This window comes from Heterodontus francisci, chromosome 42 (assembly GCF_036365525.1).
Source record: "Heterodontus francisci isolate sHetFra1 chromosome 42, sHetFra1.hap1, whole genome shotgun sequence".
Taxonomy (NCBI): Eukaryota; Metazoa; Chordata; class Chondrichthyes; order Heterodontiformes; family Heterodontidae; genus Heterodontus; species Heterodontus francisci.
The window spans coordinates 7,535,819-7,562,080 of NC_090412.1; the positions used below are offsets into that span (position 1 = coordinate 7,535,819).

Here is a 26,262-nt window from a genome sequence, read left to right on the forward strand (position 1 = left end):
GAGTAGATAGGCTGTTCCACATCTATCAATTCTAGTCCCAAGCCAGGTCCCAAAAGTAGCCCAAAGCTAACTTGTTCTCTGGTGTTTTCCCCCTCCACTGTGACGCATCCCAGACCAACAACTCATTTTTATAAAAAGAATTTAAATGAAAGATTTCTTTCCCTAAATTCTTATCATTTAAGTCCCTTATTACATCCTCACAGGGGCAAGCTTTCTGCTCCAGCTGGGTTAAATTGTAAATGTATGAGCTGCGCACATAAAAAGTTAAAATTCTGTCTTTAAAATAGCCAATTAAGTAATAATTAACACAGTCTGGGCTAAGGCCTCTTGCCAAACATGTCATGAATGAAATAAGAACAGAAAATGCTGGAAATACTCGGCAGGTCTGGCAGCATCTGTGGAGAGAGAAGCAGAGTTAATGTTTCAGGTCAGTGACCCTTCATCAGAACGAAGATTCTGATGAAAAGTCAGGGTCTTGGTTTCAACATCTCATCTGAAGGATGGAACGTCCAACACTGCAGCACTCCTTTAGGACTGTGCTAAAATGTTAGCCTCAGCTTGGCTAAGAGTTTGACCCCACAACCTCGTGACTCAAGACACATCAGAGCCAAGTTGAATCATTTGTTTGATCGAAAGAATGATGTAATGTCATGCCTAAACATAGCCACTCCTTTTCTGTACTGTGTACAGTATTGGTCTCCTTATTTAAATATAGGTGTAAATTCATTGGAAGCAGTTCAGAGAAGGTATACTGGACTAATAGCTGGAATGGGTGGGTTGTCTTATGTGGAAAGTTTGGACAGGGTAGGCTTGTATCTGCTGGACTTTAGAAGAGTAATAGGTGACTTGATTGAAATGGATCCTGAAGGGTCTTGACAGGGTGGATGTGGGAACTATGTTTCCCTTTGCGGGAGAATCTAAAACTAGGGGTCGCTATTTAGGACAGAGATAAGGAGAATTTTTTTCTCTGAGGGTCGTGAGACTTTGGAACTCTCTTCCTCAAAAGGCAGTGGAAGCAAACTCTTTAAACATTTTTAAGGCAGGGGTAGTCAGATTCTTGATAAGCAAAGGGGCGAAAGATTATCGGGGGGTTGGTGGGAATGTGCAGTCGAAGTTACAATCCAACCAGCCATGATCATATTGAATGGTGGAGCAGGATCGAGGGGTCAAGTGGCCTACTCCTGCTTCTATTTCGTATGTTCCCTTGAGAAATATTTGAAAAATCAGGCATTTTGTTAATTTTTTTAACCAGGAGAGGATTTGAGAAAACCACCTAAAAAGTTACATAAAATTCTATCATGGCTCTGTGAATGAACAATGTGCTATGGCATAAGCTCAGTGAGGTTGCTAACTTGAATGAAAAAAATGCAAAGAGTAGAGGCGAAAAAAAAGACCCCATAAAATAAATTCCACAGTGAAAGTAAGTGAATTAAGTTAAAAGAATGTGCCAAATTATTTGGTCAGGAAAAGAACAATTTTCGCCACTGGCCCCTTCACACACTTCTTCATTCAGTGTTTTTGCAGTTCAGCTTGTGGAACTCGGCATCAGCTCCCCACATTGTTGAAACTGACTCACTTATTCCAACAGCCGAACAGTTGACCCATGAAAGCGGGGATCTCAAACTCTGCTGTTGGGCTTGCATTTTTTCCCCCTAAAAATGCACTCAGAAAGCATTTAAAACTTCAACACAGGGAATGGGGTTCTGTGCGCCCACTGCTCGACAGAGATCGCTATCAATTTCCTCAATATTCTGGCAATCCTTTGGTTCCCTGTTTAAAGGAGTTGATTTAATTCTCAAAATAAAATGAACAAAGTTCAGAGTCAACTCAGCCACTCATATCTAATAATGGTAATTATTGGTTTAAAACTATATAATCCAGCACACAATATAGACATGTTCTATTATTTAAATTGCTTTGGAGAGACTAGATTAACTTTTGTGTGTGTAATGAATCCCATCTTTTTTTTTAAATTTCTATGCAACAGTGCCAACCACATGGGGAAACTAGAAATGTAAACCAGTCCTAAATCGTTCTAGACAGGCTGGGGAAGGTTAGATTGCAAACTTAGACCCAGCTCCTTTTCTAAGAAGCTAAATTAAGACTACAAAAATAAGTAGCAATGCAACGTGGCTGGGACTCCATTTGGATGAGTTCACCAATTCTCAAAATCTGAAGATCTAAAGAAACCCCTTTCCCAGTGCTGTAGATCTGTAATAAGACATGGCTGCATGCAGCAAAACTCAAATGGAATTTTAGAGGAAACGTGCAGATTCTTCCATCGCCCTGGGTCAGAAGGCGTGAACAGCAACTGAGGGGGAAAAAGCTGCCACGTACTCTACCTCCATCACCACCACCCCCCGCCCCCCAATCCAGAATGGCTCCATACACAAAGTAGAAAAAAATATACGACGAGGTAACCGTTACACAGCACGCCACTTTTAGTATAATTTTGCAACATAAAAATGTTACTTTACAATTTAGTTCACATTAAATGCAAGCGCAAAATGCAACATACATCTCAAGGAGTTAACACTGCATCTCTGTGGTAATGAGAGGTTGGAAAAGTTTACAAACTTTCTTCTCCCCCTCTAACCAGGAAAAATAGTTCCCTGAAAATGCTAAAGCTGAGATTGCTGGCTAATCGTGCCACTGGAATAATCAAACCTTTTTCTTGAATAGCTGGAAGTTATTTTACTCATTTATTTAGCATTTGGGACGATCTTGCGACGACACATGACGGAAAAGTTTGAGGTTCAACTCCTGGGCTGATCGTCAAACTATACAAAACTTTAAAAAAATTCACTGACGTTGTTCCCAGAGAGGCAAAACTCAGGACGCTGCGAGGGAACCACGGCCGCTCAAATACAGTCAGAATCAGGGGTTAAATGGTGACCAGAGTGAGAAGGGGGGGGGGGGGGAAAGAGAGAGAGAGACGGGGTTATAGAGACAGTTTTGCGAGATTTACCTGTTAAGCGGCAGATGCGTTCCTATGTGGAGAGGGTGCCGTAGGTATGAGGAGCAAGCTAGGATTGAATCTCACGAACTCACACAGAGCCTCTACAGGAGACTGGGGGAAGGATGTACTCTCCCAGTCCAGCAATTAACCCTTTCACACACTTTTCAATTTCCAAGAGAGAAAACAAAACTTCTATGGGCACAAATATGGGCAAGTGATGTGGTGTTCACAAGAATAAAAACAGAAAATGCTGGAAATACTCAGCAGGTCTGGCAGCATCTTTGGAGAGAGACTTAACATTTCAGGTCAATGACCCTTCATCAACTTAAGCACATTCCATATGCTGACATTCCAGTGTCAGAACTGACAAAGTTGGTACTATCCTGTTGGATGAAATGATAAAGCAAGACTAGCTGTTCAACAGGAACTTATCAAATGATTTATCCCTCTCATTCACCCCACTGATGCACATCACATCTTATGCCAGTTGCCTACAAATATAGTCATTACGAGAGGGCGTTTTTAAAATTGAGAGTTATGTGACTCCACATCAAGAAATATGTATTACAGAGAATCAGGAAATAGCAGAGGTATAAAATTAAATATTCAGTCTTCATTCAATAATTTGTATACAAATTCTAGTCATTTTAGCCCAAGAATCTGTAGCACACGTAATCCTAAATACAGCATGTGTTATGAAAGGGTTAAGTCTTCACACAGCTCCAAGAACAGACGGCATATTCCAGAATCCTTCAGGAAATCTGAGAGGAAGCAGACGAGGTCTATTTTTAAAAGTTCCCTAAAATCTCAAGAAGTGGAAGATGGTGTATATTCATAAAATCAAATGATGCACAGACCTAAGAATTCTAGCCCAACACCAGTAATGGGGAAAATGTTCATAAATGTTTTGTGGAATGCTCTCAATTTGGACTTAAGAAAAAGGAGTCAATGCAGACTTAGAAGCAACGGGCCATGTATCACACAATTGTTAATTCTTTCCAAAGGTAATTTAAGTTGATAACCTAGTGACTATTATTTCAGATTTTCAGAAGATACTTAGTAAGATTCTTAATATGAGGCTTCTAAAACTATCAAGGCTTTTGGAATCAATGGCAAATGGTAATTCAGCTGAAAACTGGCTTTACAATAGAAAGCAGAAGGTGATGATAATCAGAAAAAACTCTGGTTGAGGATGAGTCCAGTTTCACTGGGAATTGTTCTGGGCACTGTGTTATTCACATCAATACTAATTAATACATTAAAAACTTTTGTACTGCACACACAGACATTCCAGATGTTATAATTGATGTAAAACCATTAAAATGCTGGCTGGTCTTTACCTGCAACCTGAAGTTGAAAAGTACATTCACAACTGAGAATTTCCATGAGCAAACAACAATCCAACCCTGAGTGGCCTAAGCCCCTGTTTGCTTAACAATTCGATGCTGTTACAGTGCACCATCTGACTTACTGTGAGCAACATCAAAGGCATTGTGATAGTACAGAAATAATATGGAATGCAGAGGAGGGACAGGGGCTCTTGGAAGACTATAAAATTAGTCTAAGACTAGGTTATGTGGCCAAGTATTAAAGAGATAGGCAAAGGTCACAGACCAACCAAATGAATGGGCTAAGGAACGGTGGATAGACTTCATGTACTACGCAAATACATGTACTATTTCATATGGGCTGATAATAAGATTGGATGAAGTGTTTTGGGGAATGGGGCACCTTGACCTTGAATTACTTTTAGTAAATCAGCGACAACTAAACATTCTGTATCATGGAGTACCCATTAGACATGGAAAGCATTCAGCATACATGTAAAATACTTTCTTTTAAATTCATTCACGAGATGTGGGTGTTGCTGGCAAGGCCAGCATTTATTGTCCTTGAGATGGTGGTGGTGATATGGATTGATGGTAAGTGAGATTAGGTCAAGTGTTTTAGCGGACTGGGCATCTTGACCTTGAATTAAAATGGTTAATTAGGTAGAACTAAAATGGCTGCCAATTACAGTGCTGCAAGTTCAGCTCCAACAGCTTGACTGCTAAAGAAGCCGTCCACGTATATTTTTCAGGACAGTCCAACACCAGAATGTTCTGATGAAAAAAAATCACTGACCTGAAACGTTAACTCTGTTTCTCTCTTCACAGATGCTGTCTGACCTGCTGAGTATTTCCATGATTTTCTGTTTATATCTCAGATTTCCAGCAACTGCAGGGAATTTTGTGCCTGTTTTCAATGTCTTGCTATGTTCCAAACATCCTGACCCAAATTACAACCGGTAGTTTCAAAGTATTATGCTTCCAAATGAAACAATTGTTTGTCTAAGCCTGGCATTTCTTACATTAAAAGTACTTCCATTTTGACTGCCCAGCTTCCTCAAGAGCTCAAGGTGTGTTAATTCGAACATCTGCTATTGGGAAAGTAAAGGTATTCTACTAAACTCTGTTCATCAGTAACACCTTCATACTTAAAAGACAAGAACTTGCATTTACATAGCTCCTTTCACAATTGGCAGCCATTCTGCAACTTATTTTTCAAGATTCTTTTTCAATGACGTGACACTGTTTTTGTTTTACTTTGCCTTTTATTCAAAGCTGTGGAAAAGAAAAACAGCACAACAGTGTTCAAAATTGATCTTGAAAAGTATCTGTACATAATAAAAGTTCGCACCCCAAGCAATCTGTTGGGAGGTGAGTTATCAAAAGTGTACGGCATTTTGGTCACTTGGGAGGTTTGTTTTGTGGGAAAATGCGGATAAAGTGATCAGGTAATCTGTTTTGCTGATGTAGGTTGAGGGATAAATTTTGTTAGGAGCACAGTGAGAATTCCCCTGTTTTTCTTCAAATAATGTCACGGGATCTTTTATACCCACCTGACTGGGTAAACCTGGCACTATTTAACGACTCATCCGAAAGGTAGCACCATAGTGCTGCAAATAGGAGCCTAGGTTATATTTTTAAGTCCTAGTGTGGAGCTCAAACCCACAACCTTCTGACTCAGAGGCAAGACTTCTGCAGTTGAGCCAAACTAACACTTGCAAGTACAGTTGTGAACCAGCGCTAATCAAAGAATGGACTTACATTTATATAGTGCCTTTCATGACTTCACAAAGTTCAATATCTTGGAGCGTAGTCACTGTTGTAATGCAGTAAACATGACGGCCAATTTGTGCACAGCATGCTCCCACAAACAGCAATGAGATAAATGAGCAGATCATCAGTTTTTGGTGATGTTGGTTTAGAGATAAATATTGGCCATGCCACTGAGTGACCTCCCCTTCCGTTCTTCCAGTAGTTCTATGGGATCTTTTATGTACACCCTAGAGGTAGTGAACAGGGCCACATCTGGAAGGTGGCACCCTATCATCGCAGCTCTCAGTGTGTGAAGTTCAGCTTGGAGTATGTGCTCAAATCTTTGGAGTGGGATCGATCCACTAAACAGACTCAACCAACTCCATGCTCTTTAAATATCTCTATATGCAGATGGCCATCACTCTCCTATGGTCTACGCATAACCCCATTATGCTTTATTTGAATACAAATGCAAAATACTGCAGATGCTAGAATTCTGAAATAAAAACAGAAAATGCTGGAAATACTCAGCAGGTCCCGGCAGAGAGAAAAACAGAGTTAACATTTCAGGTTGATGACCTTTTGTCAGTTGAAAGGTCACCAACCTGAAACGTTAACTCTGTTTCTCTCTTTACAAATGCTGCCTGAGCTGCTGAGTATTTCTAGCATTTTCCACTTTTCTATGCTCTTATTCTAGTTACCTCTGTGAGTGTTCTGTTTCTGTCATTATCTCACTGCCACCTGGACAATTATTCTGCCAAGACACCCGGACAATTTTTTTTGGCAAAGTCCATTATATTTTTCAAAAATATGTCAGGATAGGAGTCATGGTGCAGCATAGCCCTGCCAAAGAACGGGGTGCGCCTGAAAGTCAGCCAAACACCATGGCACATAAAAATAAGTCAGATCACGTTTCAGAATATGATGCAATGCAAGACTAAGAAACATCTACCGCTTTGTAACTAGAAAGGATTAGATTTAATTGAAAGGTGATAGACTGAAATTGAAAACTTTATAATGCAACAATCAAACAAGATTGGGGGGTGGTGAATAGCATGAATTATTGGGCAGGACACAAACAGAAATACTATCCTCGAGGAAGCATTTCTGACACAAGCAGTCCCTTAGAATCAGAGTGAGTGAAACAATTAGCACGATCCATCGGGTTTTGCTGCAGAGGTGCTTATCTTGCTGTGCCATCTGCTAGAGAGCTGCATTATTGCGGTTCTCCCAGCAATACTATCACACGCCGTTGACTTCCTCACACAGTGTCTTACGTTAAACTCCAGAGTGAAGGACAGAACTGGAACCAATCTTTGCACACTTTTATAAGCATTTATTTTTAGAGATACACAATACAAACATGCACCTCCTTACCACAGTTTCAGTCTGCTCCTTTCTATAGGGGCACAAGTGAATCCCCAGTTACTGCCCAGCACCTGCATACAATTAAGCACAATTAATATACAATTAACGTCTTATGCCAGTGACAAGCACAGCCTGCAGATCTGGCTGCAATTCACAGTTGCAGAATTCCGGCCATGATCTTGGTGAATGGCGGAGCAGGCTCGAGGAGCCGTAAGACCTACTCCTGCTTCTATCTCTCATGTTCTTACTCCCTCCCCCACCTTTGGCAAGGGATCTTTCACTTGATGGGTCCCTCTTCAAGTTGAAGCACTATCACTGAGCTGGCAAACAGCACACTCTGAAATCTTTATTACATTCAGTGATTATGTTACAGAAATATATATTAACTCCAAGTACCTGAACTAACTAAAAACCTGCTAGTTAGCCCAATGCTCAGAATAATAGGTCTTTTCGTAACTTAACTTGCATGTCACTGTGCATGGTGGCAAAATCTGCCACCGGGGTGTTGGATGCTTGCCATGGGGCAGGGCCACACAGACCATTCTTGGAGCAACCACAGGAAATGGTTTCAGACCTGAATTCAACTTCCCAAGTGGCAGTATAACTCTGATCTTCTGGAGTTCATGTATATGATAGGATGCTGACCCAGGGCTGCATATGTGCAAACTGAGGGATTCAGAACCTGCTTTGAAATTGCGAAATAAAAACAAACACGAAAATGAAGAATTGGAGAACACATTTCAAAAGTGAATGGGAAGCAGAGTTCATCTTAAAAATTCTAAATTGAGGGATCTTCCAATGACTACTACCGAAAATTGGAGTTGTGTGTACAACTTCTCTGTATATTATATGTACATTCTTCCCCATCTCCAAAATATTATAGATCTTTTGGGACAGTTTGTGCTTGTTGTTCACTGTACATTAGGAAAGGAGGGGAAATCCTACCTCGGCCTTCTCTGTGCGGCTCAAGCCTTCTCCCTCACTGGGGCCTCCTCTAGCCTCAGGAAGATTGAAGCAGCTCCAGCGCACTTCACTGTCAGTCTGCGGCCGAGAGGCGGGCCTTCCCCACCCTCAGCCCACAGGCAGACCCGCCAGCTTGGCTCCTTTCCCCGAGCCCCCTTCCCCCTCCTCCCTTCTCTCCAAGACGTGCAGCTTCTCACACTCGGCACATCCTGAGCCAACACCAGACAACATGACCTCCGACCATCAGGGGGCGCTTCGAGCTAACACCCGACAACACGACCTCCGACCATCAGGTGGCGTTGCGGGTTAACATCCCGCCCTCCTAGCGTCAACACGGCACAACACGACCTCCGACCATCAGGGGGCGCTGCGGGTGAACATCCCGCCCTCCTAGCGTCAACACGGCACAAACACGACCTCCGACCATCAGGGGGCGGTGCAAAGGCGCATATCACCACAGCAGTGACAACACTGACCAACCCAACGGTACACATTTATTTCCAAAACATAACATCGTAAATCCCTTATCATTGCGTTAGTATTTTCGGCGACCCGGTGCTTAAATCGACTTGTTGATTATAGTTCAGGGCGAAACCTCTTGTTGACAGTCAGCTGGAAACGGGGCCCTGTGTTGCCCCGGGTTACGGCAGCGCTCGATTGAATCTGGAGGCGGAAACGGGAACATTTCGCTGTCAAAAACCTGCAGTGATTCGAGAGTGGCGCCGATTTTGGTTTCAGAAGCCGGCCCCGGGCAGACGGTGAGGCCTGGATGCCACATTGAGAACGTCCCCCACACACACGCCTTCCGCAGCCTCAGGCCTCTCTGCCCCACTGCCACTCCCTGTCCTTGATGTCCTCCCTTTACAAACTCCAACCTGTCCCACATTCAGTCCCTCTGGGCTACATGGGCTTCCCTCCTCTCCCAATGCATTAAATATAAAATCTTCCCATTTAAATCCCCCAGCCTAGCTTGGATCTCTTCCCCCAGCTCTATTCCGCACCCACCTTCCAAACATTTCCATTACTCTGATTTCTGGTCTTTTGTGCATTACCTCCCTCCCATTGTCCCACAAAGCTTTTATGTATCCCACTACCTACAATCCCCCAAACCCTCCCCTCTCCCTCAATAAAAACCCTCTTACAATCCTTTGTATTGATCAAGCTTTTGATCACTCCTAGCTGCTCCCTTCCCAGTGTAGCACCCGTCTCCCTTTTTGCTTACCTGTGAAATGCCTGGGGGTGTACATTATACAGAAGGCCATATATAACTATGTATGTTGTCCTAATTTTGTCTTTCACCGGATTGTGATCAGGAGTGTTAAGACATCAAATGTGTGCCAAACACTTGTGTGGCAAGTTATTTTCTATTGACACAGAACATTATGCACTTACATAGGTTATTTAATGTCCGAAAGACAATGGCACCAAGCAAGTGTTGGGTGTCCTTTGTTTTGAATACACAACTCACATGACATATGACTGCCCCCTATGAAGCTTGTTTGCTGACAGCTTAAACAATAGGCACTTGAAATGTGTTCTGCAGAAAGTACAAAGTGCAAATTTATTTTGTGATGGACTATCTGAGTAAAACTGTACTTTACTGATAATGCAAAATTCAAAGCAAAAGTACATAAATGTACAAAAAGTACATATATTCTGTCACCCTGTATTTAAAATTGTATGATCGGTCTGTAAATCTCTGTTTAAAATTGCCTCCTGTGAATTCCGTTTTTATTGAAATGTCAGAAAGATCTCTAAATTATCTTTCTGTTTATAGAGGTCTGTCTTTTTCACTTATTTCTTTGGAATCACAGCATCTATGGTTCTGGTGGGATCCTGGCATAACAGTAAACTCCAGGGGATCATAAGAACAAAAGAAATAGGAGCAGGGGTAGGCCATTCAATCCCTCAAGCCTGCTCCGCCATTCAATAAGAACATGGCTGATCTGTTCCAGTCCTCAACTTCTCTCGACTGCCCGAGATTTCAAAAATCTATCTACCTCTTCCTTAAATACATTTAGTGACCTAGCCTCCACAACTCTCTGAGGCAAATTCCAGAGATTCACCACCCTCTGAGAGAAGAAACTCCTTCGCATCTCAGTTTTAAATGTATGCCCCCTTATTCTGTAATTATGTCCCCTAGTTCAAGATTCTCCCACTAGTGGAAACATCTTCTCAACATCCACTCTGTTGAGCCCCCTTAAAATCTTATATGTTTCTATAAGATCACCTCTTATTCTTCTAAACTCCAGTGAATAAAGGCCTACCTGTTTAGCCGCTCTTGATAAGACAGCCCCTTCGTCCCAGCAATCAGCCTAGTGAACCTTTTCTGAACTGCCTCCAATGCTAGTATATCCTTCTTTAAATACGGGGACCAAAACTGTACACGGTACTCCAGGTGTGGCCTCACCAACACCCTGTACAGTTGTAACAGGACTTCCCTTTTTTAAACTCTAACCCCCTAGCAATAAAGGCCAAAATTCCATTCGCTTTCCTAATTACTTGCTGCACCTGCATGCTAACCTTTTGTGTTTCATGCACAAGAACATCCAGATCCCTCTGTAGTGCAGTATTTCGTAGTCTTTCTCCATCTAAATAATAATCTGCCTTTTTATTCTTCCTACCAAAGTGGAGTACCTCACACTTTCCCACATTGAACACCATCTGCCAAATTTTTGCCCACTCACCTAACCTATCTATATCCCTTTACAGATTCTTTGTGTCTTCATCACATGCCTTCCCACCTATTTTTATATTGTCAGCAAATTTGGATACACTACACTCTGTCCCTTCCTCTAAGTCATTAATGCAGGTAGTAAATAGCTGAGGCCCTAGTCCTTGTGGCACCCCACTAGTTACGGCTTTCCAACCTGAAAAAGACCCATTGATCCCAACTCTCTGCCTTCTGTGTGCTAGCCAATCCTCAATCCATGCCAACACATTGCCCCCAAAACCCTGAGCTCCTATTTTGTGCAATAACCTTTAATGTGGCATCTTATCGAACGCCTTCTGAAAATCCAAATACACAACATCTACTGGTTCCCCCTTTATCCAGTCTGCTTGTTATATCCTCAAAGAACTCTTAACAAATTTGTCAAACATGATTTCCCTTTCATGAAACCATGTTGACTCTTTTTGATTGCATTATGTTTTTCTAAATGTCCTGTTATTTCTTCCTTAATAATGGACTCAAGCATTTTCCCAATTACCGATGTTAAGCTAACATGTCTATAGTTTCCTGCTTTCTGTCTCCCTCCTTTCTTGAATAGGGGTGTCACATTAGCGGTTTTCCAATCTACTGGTACCCTACCGGAATCCAGTGAGTTTTGGTATATTATGACCAATGCCTCCACTATCTCTGCAGCCACTTCTTTTAAAACCCTTGGGTGCAGGCCATCAGGTCTTGGCGACCTGTCTGCCTTTAGTCCCATCAGTTTGTCCAGCACCTTTTCCCTCGTGATAGAAATTGTTACAAGGTCCTCCCTCCCATTTACACCTTGTTCATCTATTATTGTTGGGATGTTTATAGTATCCTCCACTGTGAAGACTGATGCAAAATATTGGTTTAAGTTATCTGCCATTTCCCTGTTCCCTGTTATTAATTCCCCACTCTCATCCTCTAAGAGCCCCACACTTACTTTAGCTACTCTCTTCCTTTTATTGTAAAGTGTCTTCTGATTGTGCTTGCTTGCCACAGGTTTGAAACTTGCAGCCGTTGCTGCTTTTCTTGGCCTTTATAAACAGAGGCATAGAGTACAAAAGCAAGGGAATGATGGTGAATCTTTGTAAAAAACTGATTTGATCTCAACTGGAGTATTGTGCCCAATTCTGGGCACCACACTATGGGAAGGATGTGAAAGTATTAAGAGAGGGCGCAAAAAAGATTCATGAGAATGGTTCCAGGGATGAGGGACTTCAGTAGCGTGGATAGGTTGGAGAAGCTGGGGCTGTTCTCCTCAGAGAAGGTTGTGAGAAGATTAGATAGAGGTGTTCAAAACCATGGGTGGTCTGGACAGAGTAGATAGAAACTATTCCCATTGGCAGAAGGGTTGAGAATCAGAGGACACCAATTTAAGGTAAATGGCAAAAGAAGCAATGACGACATGAGGTGGTTAGGATTTGGAATGCACTGCCTGAGAGTGTGGTGGAAGCAGATTCAGTCATAGCTTTCAAAACGAAATTGGATAAATTATGTGAATAGGAAAAGTTTGCAGGACTTCAGGGAATATGCAGGGGGGTGGGACCAGCTGAGTTGCTCTTGCAGAGAGCTGGCACTGACACAATGGGCTGAATGGCCTGCCTCTGTGCTGTAACCACTCTATGGTTCTATCCTATGATCCCATTGCCCTCAGTAGTCTCCTTGAAAACACGTGTCATTAAAATGATGCTGTAGCCAGGGACTCAACCATTGTCTTGGAGCTGTTCTCTAGTTTGCTTCAGGTACCAGTCAAGAGAGTTTAAAGCTGGCATTTCACAAAATGAGGAAGCTCGCAGCATAAACGCCAGTAGAAAGAAGCATGTATGTATACAGGTGCTGATTTGCGCTTTGGGAGCACAATTAGAAAACTGGGATCTAGCGAGCTAGTTGCTTATAGAGTCATAACAGCACATAAGATTCCATTCCGGCTCTCTGTAGAGCAAATTAATTTGTACCAATATACTTTAATCAGGAGGCTTGGAAAAGCTTAGTAATTCATTTCACTTCTGACTTGTTGTTCTGAGCCATGCCACCATGGGAGGTGAGATATTACCAGATAGTGAGGTAAGGCAGGTGATCCTTTCAGTCTTCTTTTGCTTGCTCTTCAAGGCTGTTTGTGTATGGGGTTTAACTCAATACTATTTCCTAACAGCTTATGTTGCTCCTTTGGTGCCCGGTAGAGATTGGCTGGCCTTAGTCACAGATTGCAAGCTGGAGTTGTAAACAGAAAGTGATGCCTCTCTTTTTGAAGAATTTCAACTCACCAACCTTGCAATTCTCCCGCAGATTGGTTTCAAATTATGTCAGTCGGATGCGGTGAGTGTTTTCTCTTTGTTTATTTCAAGTATATGTATTTTTCTGCTCAGGTCAAGAGGTGTGAATAAGATTGCTATTCCATGTTTAGTATGCAGTATCAATCTCGGTTCTCCCAGATCATTACAGATGCAAAGTAACATTTACTCCACTATGGGCTAAAAATGTGTCACTCCCGATTTCAGGAGTATTCCATATGGCACCATACAAACATTTCCATTTCTCACTCTAGCTACCTTCATAGCCTCAGTCTCAGTTGTGTAGTGAATGTCTTCCCATTAATAAATAACTACAGATGTCAGTACTGACCTCATGTAGGACCCTTACAGATTTCAGAATGAACCTAATTTAATCCCAACGCTCTGCACAGATTTTAACCCAGGTTCCAGAGATGCGCTAATCTATGGCTCCAGTCTGGCATAGTTATTTTGCAGAATAGATTGAAGAAAAAATTGCTGCCACATTGTCTGAGGCCAGTGCTCTAGAATCAATCCCATTTCTATTCTGTAGTGGATTTGACTGCTTTTAAGTGCCATTTCTTCCTGAATGGCTGAGGAAAACGTCTTGCATTTATGTAATGCCTTTCACATCCTCCAAAAGCTCTTTACAGCCAATGAAGATTTTTTTATTCATTCTTGTGATGCGGGCATTGCTGGCAAGGCCAGCATTTATTGCCCATCCCCAATTGCCCTTGAGAAGGTGATGGTGAGCCGCCGCCTTGAACTGCTGTAGTCCATGCGATGTAGGTACACCCACAGTGCTGTTAGGGAACGAGTTCCTGGATTTTGATCCAGCGACAGTGAAGGAATGGCAGTATAGTTTCAAGTCAGGATGGTGTGTGACTTGGAGTGGAACTTGCAGGTGGTGGTGTTCCCATGTATCTGCTGCCGTTGGTCTTCCAGGTGGAAGAGGGCACTGGTTTGCAAGGTGCTGTCGAAGGAGGCTTGGCAAGTTGCTGCAGTGCAGCTTGCTGATGGTGCACACTGCTGCCATTGTGCACCGGTGGTGGAGGGGGTGAATGTTGAAGGTGGTGGATGGGGTGCCGATCAAGCGAGCTGCTTTGTCTTGGATGGTGTCAAGCTTCTTGAATGTTGTTGGAGTTGCACTCATGAAGACAAATGGAGAGTATTCCATCACACTGCTGAGTTACTCTCAGCAGAATTCCCAGCCTCTGGCCTGCTCTTGTAGCCACAGTATTTGTATGGCTGGTCCAATTCAGTTTCTGGTCAGTGGCAAACCCAGGATGTTAAAAGTGGGGGATTCAGCGATCGTAATGCCATCAAGGGAAGATGGTTAGATTCTAGCTTGTTGGAGATGATCATTGCCTGCCACTTGTGTTGCGCGAATGTTACTTGCCACTTATTAACCCAAGTACTTTTTGAAGTGTAGTCACTGTTGTAATGTACAAAATGGAGCAGCCAATTTGCGGCCAGCAAGCTCCCAAAAACAACAATGTGATAATCACCAGATAATCTGTTTTTTTTAAGTGAGGTTGGTTGAGGGCTAAACATTGGCCAGGATATCGGGGAGAACCCCCCCTGCTGTTCTACAAATAGTGCCATGGGATCTTTTATGTCCACTTTAGAGAGAAGACAGGGGGCTTTGTTCTAATGTCTCACCCAAAAGATGGTACAGCTCTTAGTCAGCCTAGATTATGTATTCAAGTTTCTGGAGTGGGACTTAAGCTCACAACCTTATAACTCAGATGCGAGAGCTACCAACTGTGCCTTGGCTGGCACCAAGGAAAGCAGATATGAGCCAGGTGAGCAAAACCTGCTCCAGTGGGTTATATGCATGTGTGGAGCTGTTCAATTCTTGGATACCTTTAACAAAGACAGATAGATTTCTGTTTTTTAGCCCAATTTTGAATACATTTTCTTCCCTGTAGTAGACTGTCCTTCAAGTCACATTCACTTCCAACCAAAGAGGGAGCTAGCAAACAATGTCCCTGCCAGTGCTGCTCTGTTACCAATCAGGATTTCACAGTTCTCCCTGTGTATGCATCTGTAATTATATGGGGCATCTTGATCGAGCATTTGATACCTTTAAAGTCAATGGCCATGCAGGCTGCCCCAATGTACATGCATTTTGAAGTTTGGGAAAAATAGTTCGATGTGCAGTACATCAGACAACTGGGGTTTGTCAAGCATCTGATGCTTCTTATGTATGTAGATTTGTTAACTCACATCTGAAAACATGAACAATCTGTTGTTGTTCATGTATGAAATATCTCCTGTCTTTTCTTTTTAAATTGCAGCCACCTGTATGAGCTGAAAGAGGACGATGAAGCGTGCCGGAAGGCCCTAAGCTCCGGAGCCTTCCTCCTTTTTCACGGATTCTCGCCCCTTTTGCAGAAGGCTGAGAACAAATACACAGCAACATTTGTGACAGCCTCAGGTACAAATGCTGGAGAACAATAGGCACATGGGGTCTGTGTCAATCCTCTGTTTATCTTTCAAAAGCTGAAATGGGTGTCTCAGCATGGCTGATCTCTAAGAGATTGTGTACCTCAACATAAAACAACAGCCATCTCCCCTTACATTGAACAACTTTTTAGCAAATTGGGTTTTATAGTGTTTCTAATAGGAGAGTTTTCCTCCCTAACTCTTCATGCCCCCAAAAATTATCATTCTTCTTTAACTTAACAGATACTGTAATAGTGTGGTAGTTTTCATAGATGCACCACATATCTTGACTGTAATGTCTTGAAAAAGTTAGTCATGTTGACAAAACAATATAGGAGCTGTTCAAATGTCATATATAAATGATCATATACTGCTGTTAAAATGTCCTCAAGTTAATATAAATAGAATCCCACAATTCATTGTGGATTGCAGGATTGATTTACTGGCCCTATACTTGCTAATTGCAACTTTGGGTTCTTCTTACACTTAGGAACATAGGAACAGGAGGAGATCATTTAGAGGGTTATGTATCATTGGAATTGTCTACCCCAGATGATTTTGGATGCTCCACTGTTGAATAAATTCAGGACTGGGACTGATAGGTTTTTGATCTCTGAGGGAATCAAGGGATATGGAAAGCGGTCAGGAAAGTGGAATTGAGGTAGGAGATCATCCATGATTATATTGAATAGTGGAGCAGGTTTGAGGGACCAAATAGTCTACTCCTGCTCCTATTTCTTACATTCTTATGTTCTTGTGTTCTTAGAGCCTGTTCCACCATTCAATGAGATCATGCCTGATCTATGATATACCTCATTCATGTAGAATAACTGCCATTCCTGGTGCAGTAACCTGCAAACTTGTCTCCTTGAGTGTTGTTTTAAACAAGATCAGCTTCCCTTCCAGATCTGAATGGAATTCTTCAGAAACTGGATCAGAAGGAGAAGTATTTGGAGGAGTCAGTGCTTATTGGCTGTTCAGAGAATCACGTGCCACAGTTTGCCCTTGATCTAGGTAAGACTGTCATGCAAGAGTCTGTATACAAAATTAAATTACCTTATATGGAGTAACGCAGTAGTATATACATTTACTGCACTGTAATATACATAATGCATATGGAGTTAAATGCATACAAACCTTTACACTGAGTAGCATTGTAGAACACTTCCTTTGTGAAACAACATTGTACAGATCTTAATATTTGCAATGTAAATTGCCTGAGACAGGTTGAGTCAAATTACTTCATTTGCTTGCTCCACATGCAAGCACATATGTACCCGTATTACTTGAAAGGGTGGTGGAAACAGATTCAATACTAGCTGACAAAAAGAATAGGATAAATACATAAGGAAAGAAAATTACAAAGCCGGGTAGTGGGACTTATTGGAAAGCTCTTTCGAAGAGCCAGCAGAGATGCGATGGGCTGAATGACATCCATCTGTGCTGTATCATTCAATGATGTACTCTCCTGTTTACTCCTTTTGTGCTCTAATCAACCCTTCTGCCCAAGTCTCCTCCATCAAAGTGTACCTATTCTTTATCCAACTGAGTTTCGCTCTCCTGCTTGTTCTTTGTTCACCAAGGTCCACCCTTCAGTTGAATCCTTGTTTGTCCATTTGTCTGAATTCCCCTTTCACCTTCCCTTTGTGAGTCTTGAGTCTCTCACTGACATAACAGCCTGATACGTTATTAAGTAATCATATTTCGAAAACACGAAAGGATAGAAAAACTTAGCATTCCTAAAATGCCACTACCCTTAACGCAATTGCTGGTGGATGATGTTTGAACCTATGCTTTTACCTTCAGGTGGAATTGAAAAGGCCAGAGCAGAATTGCTTCTGAAGGGGACGTTTGTTGATTTACGGAAAGCCTTCTTCCTCTTGGATGGAAAGGATGCACCCTTGCTATCCCAGGTAGAATGCTTTGGCAAACTTTGAAAATGAGAAAATGTTTTCACCCATTATTTCCATGCAGGAGCAAGCATCAGATTTAGAAATTTTGCTGGATTGCAAACACAAAATCCATTTGGGAGTGGATGTGGTAAGCATACCTGGTCTCACACTCTACTGACAGGGCGTGGTGGTTTGTCTGGGCTGCATAATTTGGATGTTTTCCAGCATCTTGGTGCCTCTCGTTAATTTGGTTGCATTTGAAGTACCTGTCAGTGACTTTATAAAATTGAGCTGGCATATCCATCACACTTTGAACAAGGCCACTCACTGGTTTACAGTTGTTTTTGTATCTTCACACTTTTTCCTTTGAGAATAGTGTGAAGTAATGAAATAATTCACAGGCTGACTAACAGTGACGTGAGCACTTTTTCTACAGCCTTAACCATCTTTATACCAACCAATGGGGAGGGTTTTATGGGCTTCCAAAACTAATTCAGTGAGGTCGGTGTGGGGGGTGGGGGGCACCCATTCAGCATTATTAGTCAAGGCTTCTGGATTACTAGTCAAGTAACATAACAACTATGCTACCACACCCTGTACCTTCTGATTCAGAGTCAGGAATGCTAACCACTAAGCCACAGGCTTACTCGACACTGGCTATTGGTGACTGAATAGGTCAAGTTCCTTTTTTCATTATATAGGATTCGGGAATTTTAACTTTTAGTGATTGCATTTTGCAATTATGCTTTATTTTCACCGTAAACTGTAAATCAGTGACATTGAACATGACTACTGTGCGAATCAACAGCAGAGGGATCTTTATTATTAGGAAATTCTGATATATGACTGTATCCTTTACTGACAGACAGTTTGCAGTTCTGGTCTCTGCTATAAAATACTGACAAATGTTTGCCGTCTGCTTTTATCAGTTTTGCTTTACATTTAAGAATGACCTACTCAGGTTAGCAATGTGTGTTCTGAGGTTTCAGTCTGGGCTTGTACTTCAGGTCAGTCTGCCTATCTGGGCATGTGGAGATAATAATGGATGTATTTTAGGCACAGGCCCTTCTCCGTTGGCACAGCACACACCTCTACTGCAGTAGAACTGGACACCTGACACAGAAGAATGTGTCAGGCAGTAAACGTGTCTGCAGCACAGAAGAAATAATCTACTACCCACAGGTAACCACTGGAGCATGACTAATTAATATTCAGCTAACTTTCTCTGCATTAGCTTAATTCTTCGTTCTTCCTCCTGCTTTCTACAGAGGATCCTATTTTCCCACTATGTACATTTATCTTCTTGTACTTAAGCTCTGTATAATATATTTAGATACTAATATTCTTGCTTAGCCTGCATTAATGGTATTTGTATTACAGCCCAGGGTCAATTGCAGCTTCCCTCCCTCTCACTGCTGGCCCTCAGCACATCTGCTGTTCCCGGTGTCCGAACTTTAATTTATAATTTGCCAATTCTGGACCCTTGATGGAGCTTGGAAGAGAGGAAGGGAGAGAACAAAAAATATTTTAAAAACTTAAAAATATTTGTTTTTGGTTTCGATAACAAACACGTGGAGATGATTTGTTTTAAAGTTATCATTTGTGAATTTTGTGCTCTTCAAAGTGAGTGATATTCGTGCTGGGAAATGGAATTGCATACTCCCAGTGTCAATGTTGAGCATTCCCAGGTCTGGTGTGACATGGCTAGATGCTCCTTCCAGTCTGTTCTACCAATGTGCCTCAAATCCTCACGCAGAAGAACATCCGATATTCTACCAGTGTGAAGTTCTATCATTTCCCAGCCATCCTATGGCCTCTTTATATTAAGCACGCTGATCCCTCATCACAGTGAGCCATTTTCTGATGATTAGTGACCCACATCCCTGCCTATTTCTAGTAATCAAATTGACTCTGATTAGCAAAGGAGTAGCTGCTGTTTTGAATATTTGTTGCTGTTTTTAACAATTTCTAAATCAAAGGCATAACCTGCTGCACCTGTCAGCAGTATATACGTCTTCCTCCTGCTAAGACACTGTCTAAAATTCTTGATTAACAGATGTCTCCTGTGGTTATCGTGCTGGTATCTGATGGAACACAGTGCCTGCTAGCACGCCAGAAATCATTTCCTCCTGGAATGTACAGTGCCCTGGCTGGATTCTGTGATATTGGTAATCAGTCTTTCTGACAGTGACAGATAATGCAATGTGCAAGATTGCGTAAACAGAAGACAACCAATTTGATTTAACTGTGAAATGTACCCATCTGGATGGGTTTTTGTTTCTTACATCATCTGAATTATTTCCAATAGCCTATTATAATCTGTTTATGAGGAAACACAGTAAGGTGATCCATGATGACAGTCTCCTTGTGTGGAAATGCCTGGCCTCTGTTTGACTTCTCACTCTGGCAATATGATTGAGATGGAGAACCTGTCATGTATGGGGAATTATGAGCACAGAATGGCATCCCACATAGCTATGCACAGAGTTTACAGCACAGATGCAGGCTATTTGGCCCAACAGATCTATTCTGACATTTATGCTCTACGTGAGCCGCCCCAACTTTATCTAACTCTATCAGCATATCCTTCTATTCTTTTCCCCCTCACATGTTTACCTAGATTCTCCTCAAATCTATCAATGCTATTTGCCTCTACTACTTCCTGTGATAGTGAGTTCCACATTCTCATCACTCTCTGGGTAAAGAAATTTCTCCTGAATTCCTTATTGGATTTACTGGTGACTATTTCATATTTATGGCCCCTAGTTTTGGTTAGTCCACAAGTGCAAACATATTCTCTATTTCCACCCTATCAAACCCTTTCATAATCTATGAGGTCACACCTCAGCATTCTCTTTTCTAGTGAAAAAAGTGACAGCATGTTAGGCCTATCTTGATATCGCCTCAGTTCTGGTATCAGTCTTGTGAATTACACTTTCTACAGAGCCTCCATATCCTTTTTATAATATAGATACCAGAACTTAGCACAGTACTGCAGATGTGGTCTAGCCAAGGTACAATACAAGTTTTAACACAGCCTTGCTGCTTGCCAATTCTATCCCTCTGGAAATAAACCCCAATTCTTGATTTTCTTTTATTTATGACCTTATTAACCGCCGTCACTACTTTTGGTGATTTGTGTATCTACTCCTAGATCCCTTTGCTCCTCTACCCCATTTAGACTCTTATTATCCAAGCAGCGTACAAAATTTTTATTCTCGCTACCAAAATGTAACACTTCACACTTACCTATATTGAAATTCATTTGTTAATTACATGCCCACTCTGCACGTTTGTTAATGTCCTTTTGCATTTTATCGCAATCTTCCCCAGTATTTACTATACCTCCCAATTTGGTGTCATCCGTGAATTTTGAAATTGTACTTCCGATTCCTGAGTCCAAATTGTTTATGGCATCCTACCATAGTATTTAAGAAAAGGAGAAATCTAAACAGAGAGAAAGATCGAGGAGAATTGTTAGAAGGGTGAAAGAGGGAGACAGAATTAATAATAAACAAAGGGGCAGAAGTCCTAAAAAAGGAAGTGAAAACAAAAAGACCACAGGGGAAGATTCAAAAACTTCAGCATGTTAGTACACTGTCATAGAGGTGCTGCACACCTTTTGATTCAGATTTTTATCTAGGCGTCAAAGTGCAATAAAAAGGATGAAGAGGGCTTTTATGCTTCCTCTGCTTATTTTATGCTTCCTCTGCTTAAATCATTGCATAGGCAGGCCACCTCCAAACCAAAACACTTTGCAACTGCTGACACACATTAAAGGTACTTGAGAGTGGCAAAGTACATTTTCCCTCACTCGCTGTAGAGAAGTGACCCAATTACACTTCGGTAGGAACCCCATGCCCATCAAGTCGCACCTCTCATACTTCCAGACTGATTTGCAATATATTTATTTTACCACACAATGTCAATTCTTAATTTGTTTTCCCTTCTCCCAGGGGAAACTGTGGATGACTCTGTGCAGCGGGAGGTCGCGGAAGAAGTTGGTTTGGATGTGTCCTCGTTTGAGTATTCTACATCCCAGCACTGGCCCTTTCCTAATAGCTCACTGATGATTGCATGCCATGCTATGGTACAACCAGGACAGAACAAAGTAAGTTGTGCTCAGACATGTGGAGAGCTGAGAAAGCAGAGTGATAGTGGATTCTGAAAATTAGTGTCCTGATCATCTATGACATAAGGGAAGCCAAGAAAAATTACTATACCTTCCCTGACATGTGGATCATGATCTTGTTTGTTTTTTTGATTATTTTGTGTGTTGTTTTATATTCTTTCAACTTCTCCTGTCTCTGCTGTTGAATAGGAGAGCAGACAACCACATCCAGTGGTTTTGCCAGTGTTGTTCTGTAACCACCCACTAGCAGGTAACAAGAGTGGTCAAGGCTGACTCTATTTGCCTGCTCTGTGTGCCAAGGGCCTTGTCTTAGTGCTTCTCTCTAAAGGCACAACTAAGAAGAGGAACTCACCACAGGAGGACGTGTGGGCCCTATGCAGCATCCTCCATTCCATGACACATCACAAAAAAACTTGAAATAGAGACATGTTGTTGAAGCTTTTCGTCTTGCACTCATCAGGACAATCCGCAAGAATAACCAATGTACGGGAAAACAACAACTTATACTGCATGAGAAGAGAGCGCTGATTGGTTGGCAAGTGAACTTTGATTGGTAGAGATGTTGCCATGGAGAATGCCAAGCTTTGTTTGAAATTTAAACCAGGCAGCTTGACTCTGATGGGTCACGGCATTGCCCTGAGGAATGAACCTGCAAATGGCTGTCACTTATTTTGTCAGCTGAAACAAGCGCAATGTTTGTACATATTCTTTCTGTCTGCAAAGTGTATTAATATATATAGATTCCAGGACGTGCAAATGTACCACACTGCGAGTCCTACTGACAATCTTAAATTGGTTGTCAGTGTAATTCTTAGTACACTGTGGATTATTTAGCAAATGTCGTCCAATCGCAGAATCACATCTAATGTTCGACACAGTGTTTTGAGTTTTGCAAGCACGGGCTGGTAGGGTACGGCCTGTACCTTGCCCGTTGCGAGCAGCAGAAGGGACATGTTGTTTGATATGATCCGCCAGTCTTTGGGACGTATGGCCTATATACCTAGCATCACACTGGCATTGAAATTCATATATCACATTACTGATTTGTGAGATAGACAGGACATCTTTTTGGCTTGACAGCAGCATCCTGTTAGTGGCGAACACCACACGTGTTGCTACTGCATAGTAGCAGCATGAAACAGCTAGCTTTACCTGTTGCATAAATTTTTGAGATATATTACCCAAACAGGATGCTGCGATACACACATGGGAACAGACAGGAAAGGTCTTCTCAGTCCAGGAGAGACCAGTCTCTCTGCGTTCAAACTCTCTGTGGCTAGTTCAAAAAACCCTGGACCAGCCAGTTAGTCATGTAACCAGCTGATTTAACCAGTCCTGGATTTTGTGGATTGTATCACCTTAGCAGTCTCTGGAATGCTCTTCCTTACACCTTCAATGTCTGATGATCAAAATCCATTGTATGTTAAGTGGACCAGGGAATAGCCCTTTGCCTCCACAAGCACTGTCTGTTAGTATGCAAACATCCTTCCAGCCAAGTGTCTGGTGATTTTTTAAAAATTCCTTTCTTCACTCCAGCAACAGTTTAAAATCAATGTTTATGTGACAAAATTAATATGCCTTATTCTTGGCAGGTGGGGGCCTGCATGACAATAGATTTGTCTCATTATTAGTTAAGACTTATTATTTCTTTTCTAATAAATTGTTAATGTTGTTTAAAGAAACCTGGTCTTGGTGTGCTTTATTCTGGAGGACAAATAAAGTGTTTAATTTGGCTATTCTTCAGTAGGTGGGAAACTTTATTTGATATGCTAAGACCTGTGGAGTAATGGGACTGAATTAACAGTGCATTACTCCTGCCTTGGTCGTAACAATATGTCTATATATATATGATGGTGTCAGCCTTGGCTCAGTGGACAGCAGTCTCACTTCTGAGTCAGAAAGTTCTATGTTTAAGTCTCATTCCAGAGACCTGAGCACAAAATGTAGACTGAGATGAAGTAGCTCCATGGGATATTTTTCCATCCACTCGAGGGTAAATAGGGCCTCTGAAAAACAGCCCCTTCAAAAGTGCAGCACTCCCTCAGTACTCCACTTTGTCTCAGTCTACACTTTCGTAACATACCATCATCTTCTAAAGTGTTCGTTAATGTTAGTATAAGGAATTGAATGTTTTCCACTTTTGGCAGCCATAGTATGTATGTATGGATCACTCCAAAGTCAGATATAACATGAGCTGGTTGTAGAGCAAAGCTGTTTCTACAATGTCCCATTATGCATTACCCAAACTCATCACACCCTCCTTGTAACTCAATCACTAGTATTTAATACAGCCAAATCAGTAATACATAGGCAACCAGCTAGTTCCTAATCTGTAACCAGTTGCACACCCGCTAACGCCTCTGTATCTCCTTATTAGTTCAGCAGTACGTCTAGATTTATTGTTGTATTTAACAAAGCCGTTTTTCACCACCAGCACTGTAATTTCCAAATTACTGACATGCCTTTTGTTATGGTTGCAGATTGTGCTGAACCACTCTGAGCTTGAGGACGCCCGCTGGTTTGATACCGAGGAGTTAGCAGAAGCTTTAAAACATAAAAGGATGCCTACCAAGAAAGAAATGGGAGAGATTCCATTCTGGATCCCACCACCATGGGCTGTAGCACATCAACTAATCAAGGAATGGACCCAAAGGCAGCAACCACCCTGAAATCCTGCAGCCACTGGATTCGTTGGGACTGATGCACAGGCACTGTTTCTTTACAGCATGTTTTGCATGTTATGTGGGTCAGCTATTAATGAGCTGTAAAAAGCAGCATTACATTAAAGTTTTTCCTCTATCATTTGTAAAGAGGAAATGATCAAGGTTTTCTGTCTCCTCTATAATGGGACATAGAAGGAGAGAAGACAAGTGATCACAGTACAAAAGTTTTCTTTTATTTCTTAAATATGGATTCTAATCGGATAATTATAAATAAGAATACTCTGGTTATTGCCAATGTGCCTACTTTAAAAGTTACATCCTGAGACTTTAATGGGTTTGAAAATGTTTAAGCCAGATGTTTTCCCAAAGTTGGTTTCTTTTTCAAAAAAATCTGAATATCTTCACATTGCATGAGTCTCAAATCAGACTGAGGAATATAGGAGCTTTTTCCAAACATGAGAAAATCTGGAATAAGATAGGGGCATGTTGTTAAATTTTACGTAAATTGCTAGTTATAATTTTAAGTTAATAAAAACTTAATTGTCTTGGACTAGTTGTTTAGAAAGAATGCTGGAAACATACAGACATGATTATGTGTGATTAAAATCATTTTCCACATTCTTTTTATCTACATGAAGCATTCAGATAATTACATTAGAAAACTGGATCATTGAAAAACCCAGTCAGGATTGATTTTCTACTGTACTGTATGAACTGAATATGCACAATATAAGCAATTAAATCCAATTAAAATCGAACTCCCTGAAATATTTGGGTGAATATTATTTGTTTTGTTTTTATGATAATGTCATAATATATTAACAATTACATTCTTGAGAGCCTTTTGCAAATCTCAATATTTCAGTGCTTAACACAGTGAATCACTTTCTAAAGTGTAGTGATTGTTAAGTAGGCTATCACAAGATATCTATGGATGAGAAGGGGCATTCAACCTGTTGCGGCTTATGCCTGTGTAAGTTCAAGCCAAGAGCATGCCACTGAGTGCGCAGATATTAGAGTAAGATGGGAACAGAATGAAAGTAAGGACTTCTAAAATGTCCTCAGTTGTCACTGGCTCTCTCATTTCAGTTATTATAGAAGTGTGAGGGGTTAAGATGTGCAAACCATCCTATATATGGATGTGTTAAAACTATACAGCAATATTTTTCAAACTTCTCTGTGTGGAGAAGCCCTTTAAAATGTTGACACACCCACAGGACTCCCTGTCCTATCTTCTGACAGGTTATGTCAGCAAGCCAAAGCAAAACAGTGGCATCATGTCAGAGAATGCTGTGTTTCTTCACAGCAATGAAAATAAATTGAAAGTCCAGTTAATCCTGTCCATAATCGAATGCAATTAAAACACTTAACTAAGCAAATGAAGTATTTTTATTTTGTATTGAGTATTTCTAAAATAATTGGGGATAATTGGCCACTGTAAATAGTGTTTACAGTCACACTCCTATCACAACTAACGGGTACTTCAAGTTCAGTGCAATTAGGATGTTTAGTGAGTCGTTTTAAATGAATAACTAAGCACACTTCAGAAGGTCCTAATAGAAAGCCTGTTTTTAAATCACTTAAAGCTGGAATCCCTGAAGCATTAGATAATGCCTGTGAGGTGCACGCAGTCTGAAGTATTTGGTGAATAACATACTTTTTTATACGTACTGTATATCAAGTGTGACAATCAATATATCAATGCTCAAATTTGGCGTGTGGAAATCACGCCCCAGCGAAACATCCGGAAGGCAAAGACCCTCTACCAGCCTGCTCCCACAACGCAACA

General features: G+C 41.4%; 2 protein-coding genes across 8 annotated transcripts in view; one reads left to right on the forward strand and one right to left on the reverse strand.

Moving 5' to 3' along the window:
- The window catches only part of LOC137355423 (prolyl 4-hydroxylase subunit alpha-1-like), a 74,985-nt gene extending 66,456 nt beyond the window's left edge, over positions 1 to 8,529 (reverse strand). For 2 of the 5 annotated variants that reach the window (XM_068020465.1, XM_068020466.1), the window contains exon 1: positions 7,417 to 7,475. The gene's annotated coding sequence lies outside the window, so the exon portion shown is untranslated. Of the gene's footprint in view, positions 1 to 2,968; positions 3,076 to 7,416; positions 7,479 to 8,352 lie in introns of those variants that run through there. The other 3 variants (XM_068020469.1, XM_068020464.1, XM_068020463.1) reach the window with 3 other exon arrangements.
- A 223-nt stretch (positions 8,530 to 8,752) lies between these two features.
- nudt13 (nudix (nucleoside diphosphate linked moiety X)-type motif 13) lies at positions 8,753 to 25,241 on the forward strand. Of its 3 annotated transcripts, none has more exons than XM_068020470.1 (9): positions 8,753 to 8,856; positions 13,221 to 13,384; positions 15,639 to 15,778; positions 16,693 to 16,800; positions 17,593 to 17,699; positions 18,735 to 18,860; positions 19,735 to 19,846; positions 21,635 to 21,789; positions 24,291 to 25,241. In XM_068020470.1, exons 2-9 carry the CDS (start codon positions 13,302 to 13,304, stop codon positions 24,477 to 24,479), a joined length of 1,020 nt encoding a protein of 339 aa, XP_067876571.1. In that variant the 5' UTR covers positions 8,753 to 8,856; positions 13,221 to 13,301; the 3' UTR covers positions 24,480 to 25,241. The 3 variants fall into 3 exon arrangements, with proteins under 3 accessions (XP_067876571.1, XP_067876573.1, XP_067876572.1); XM_068020471.1 differs by having other exon boundaries at positions 8,810 to 9,128; XM_068020472.1 differs by lacking the exon at positions 16,693 to 16,800.
- The last annotated feature ends 1,021 nt before the right edge of the window (positions 25,242 to 26,262 follow it).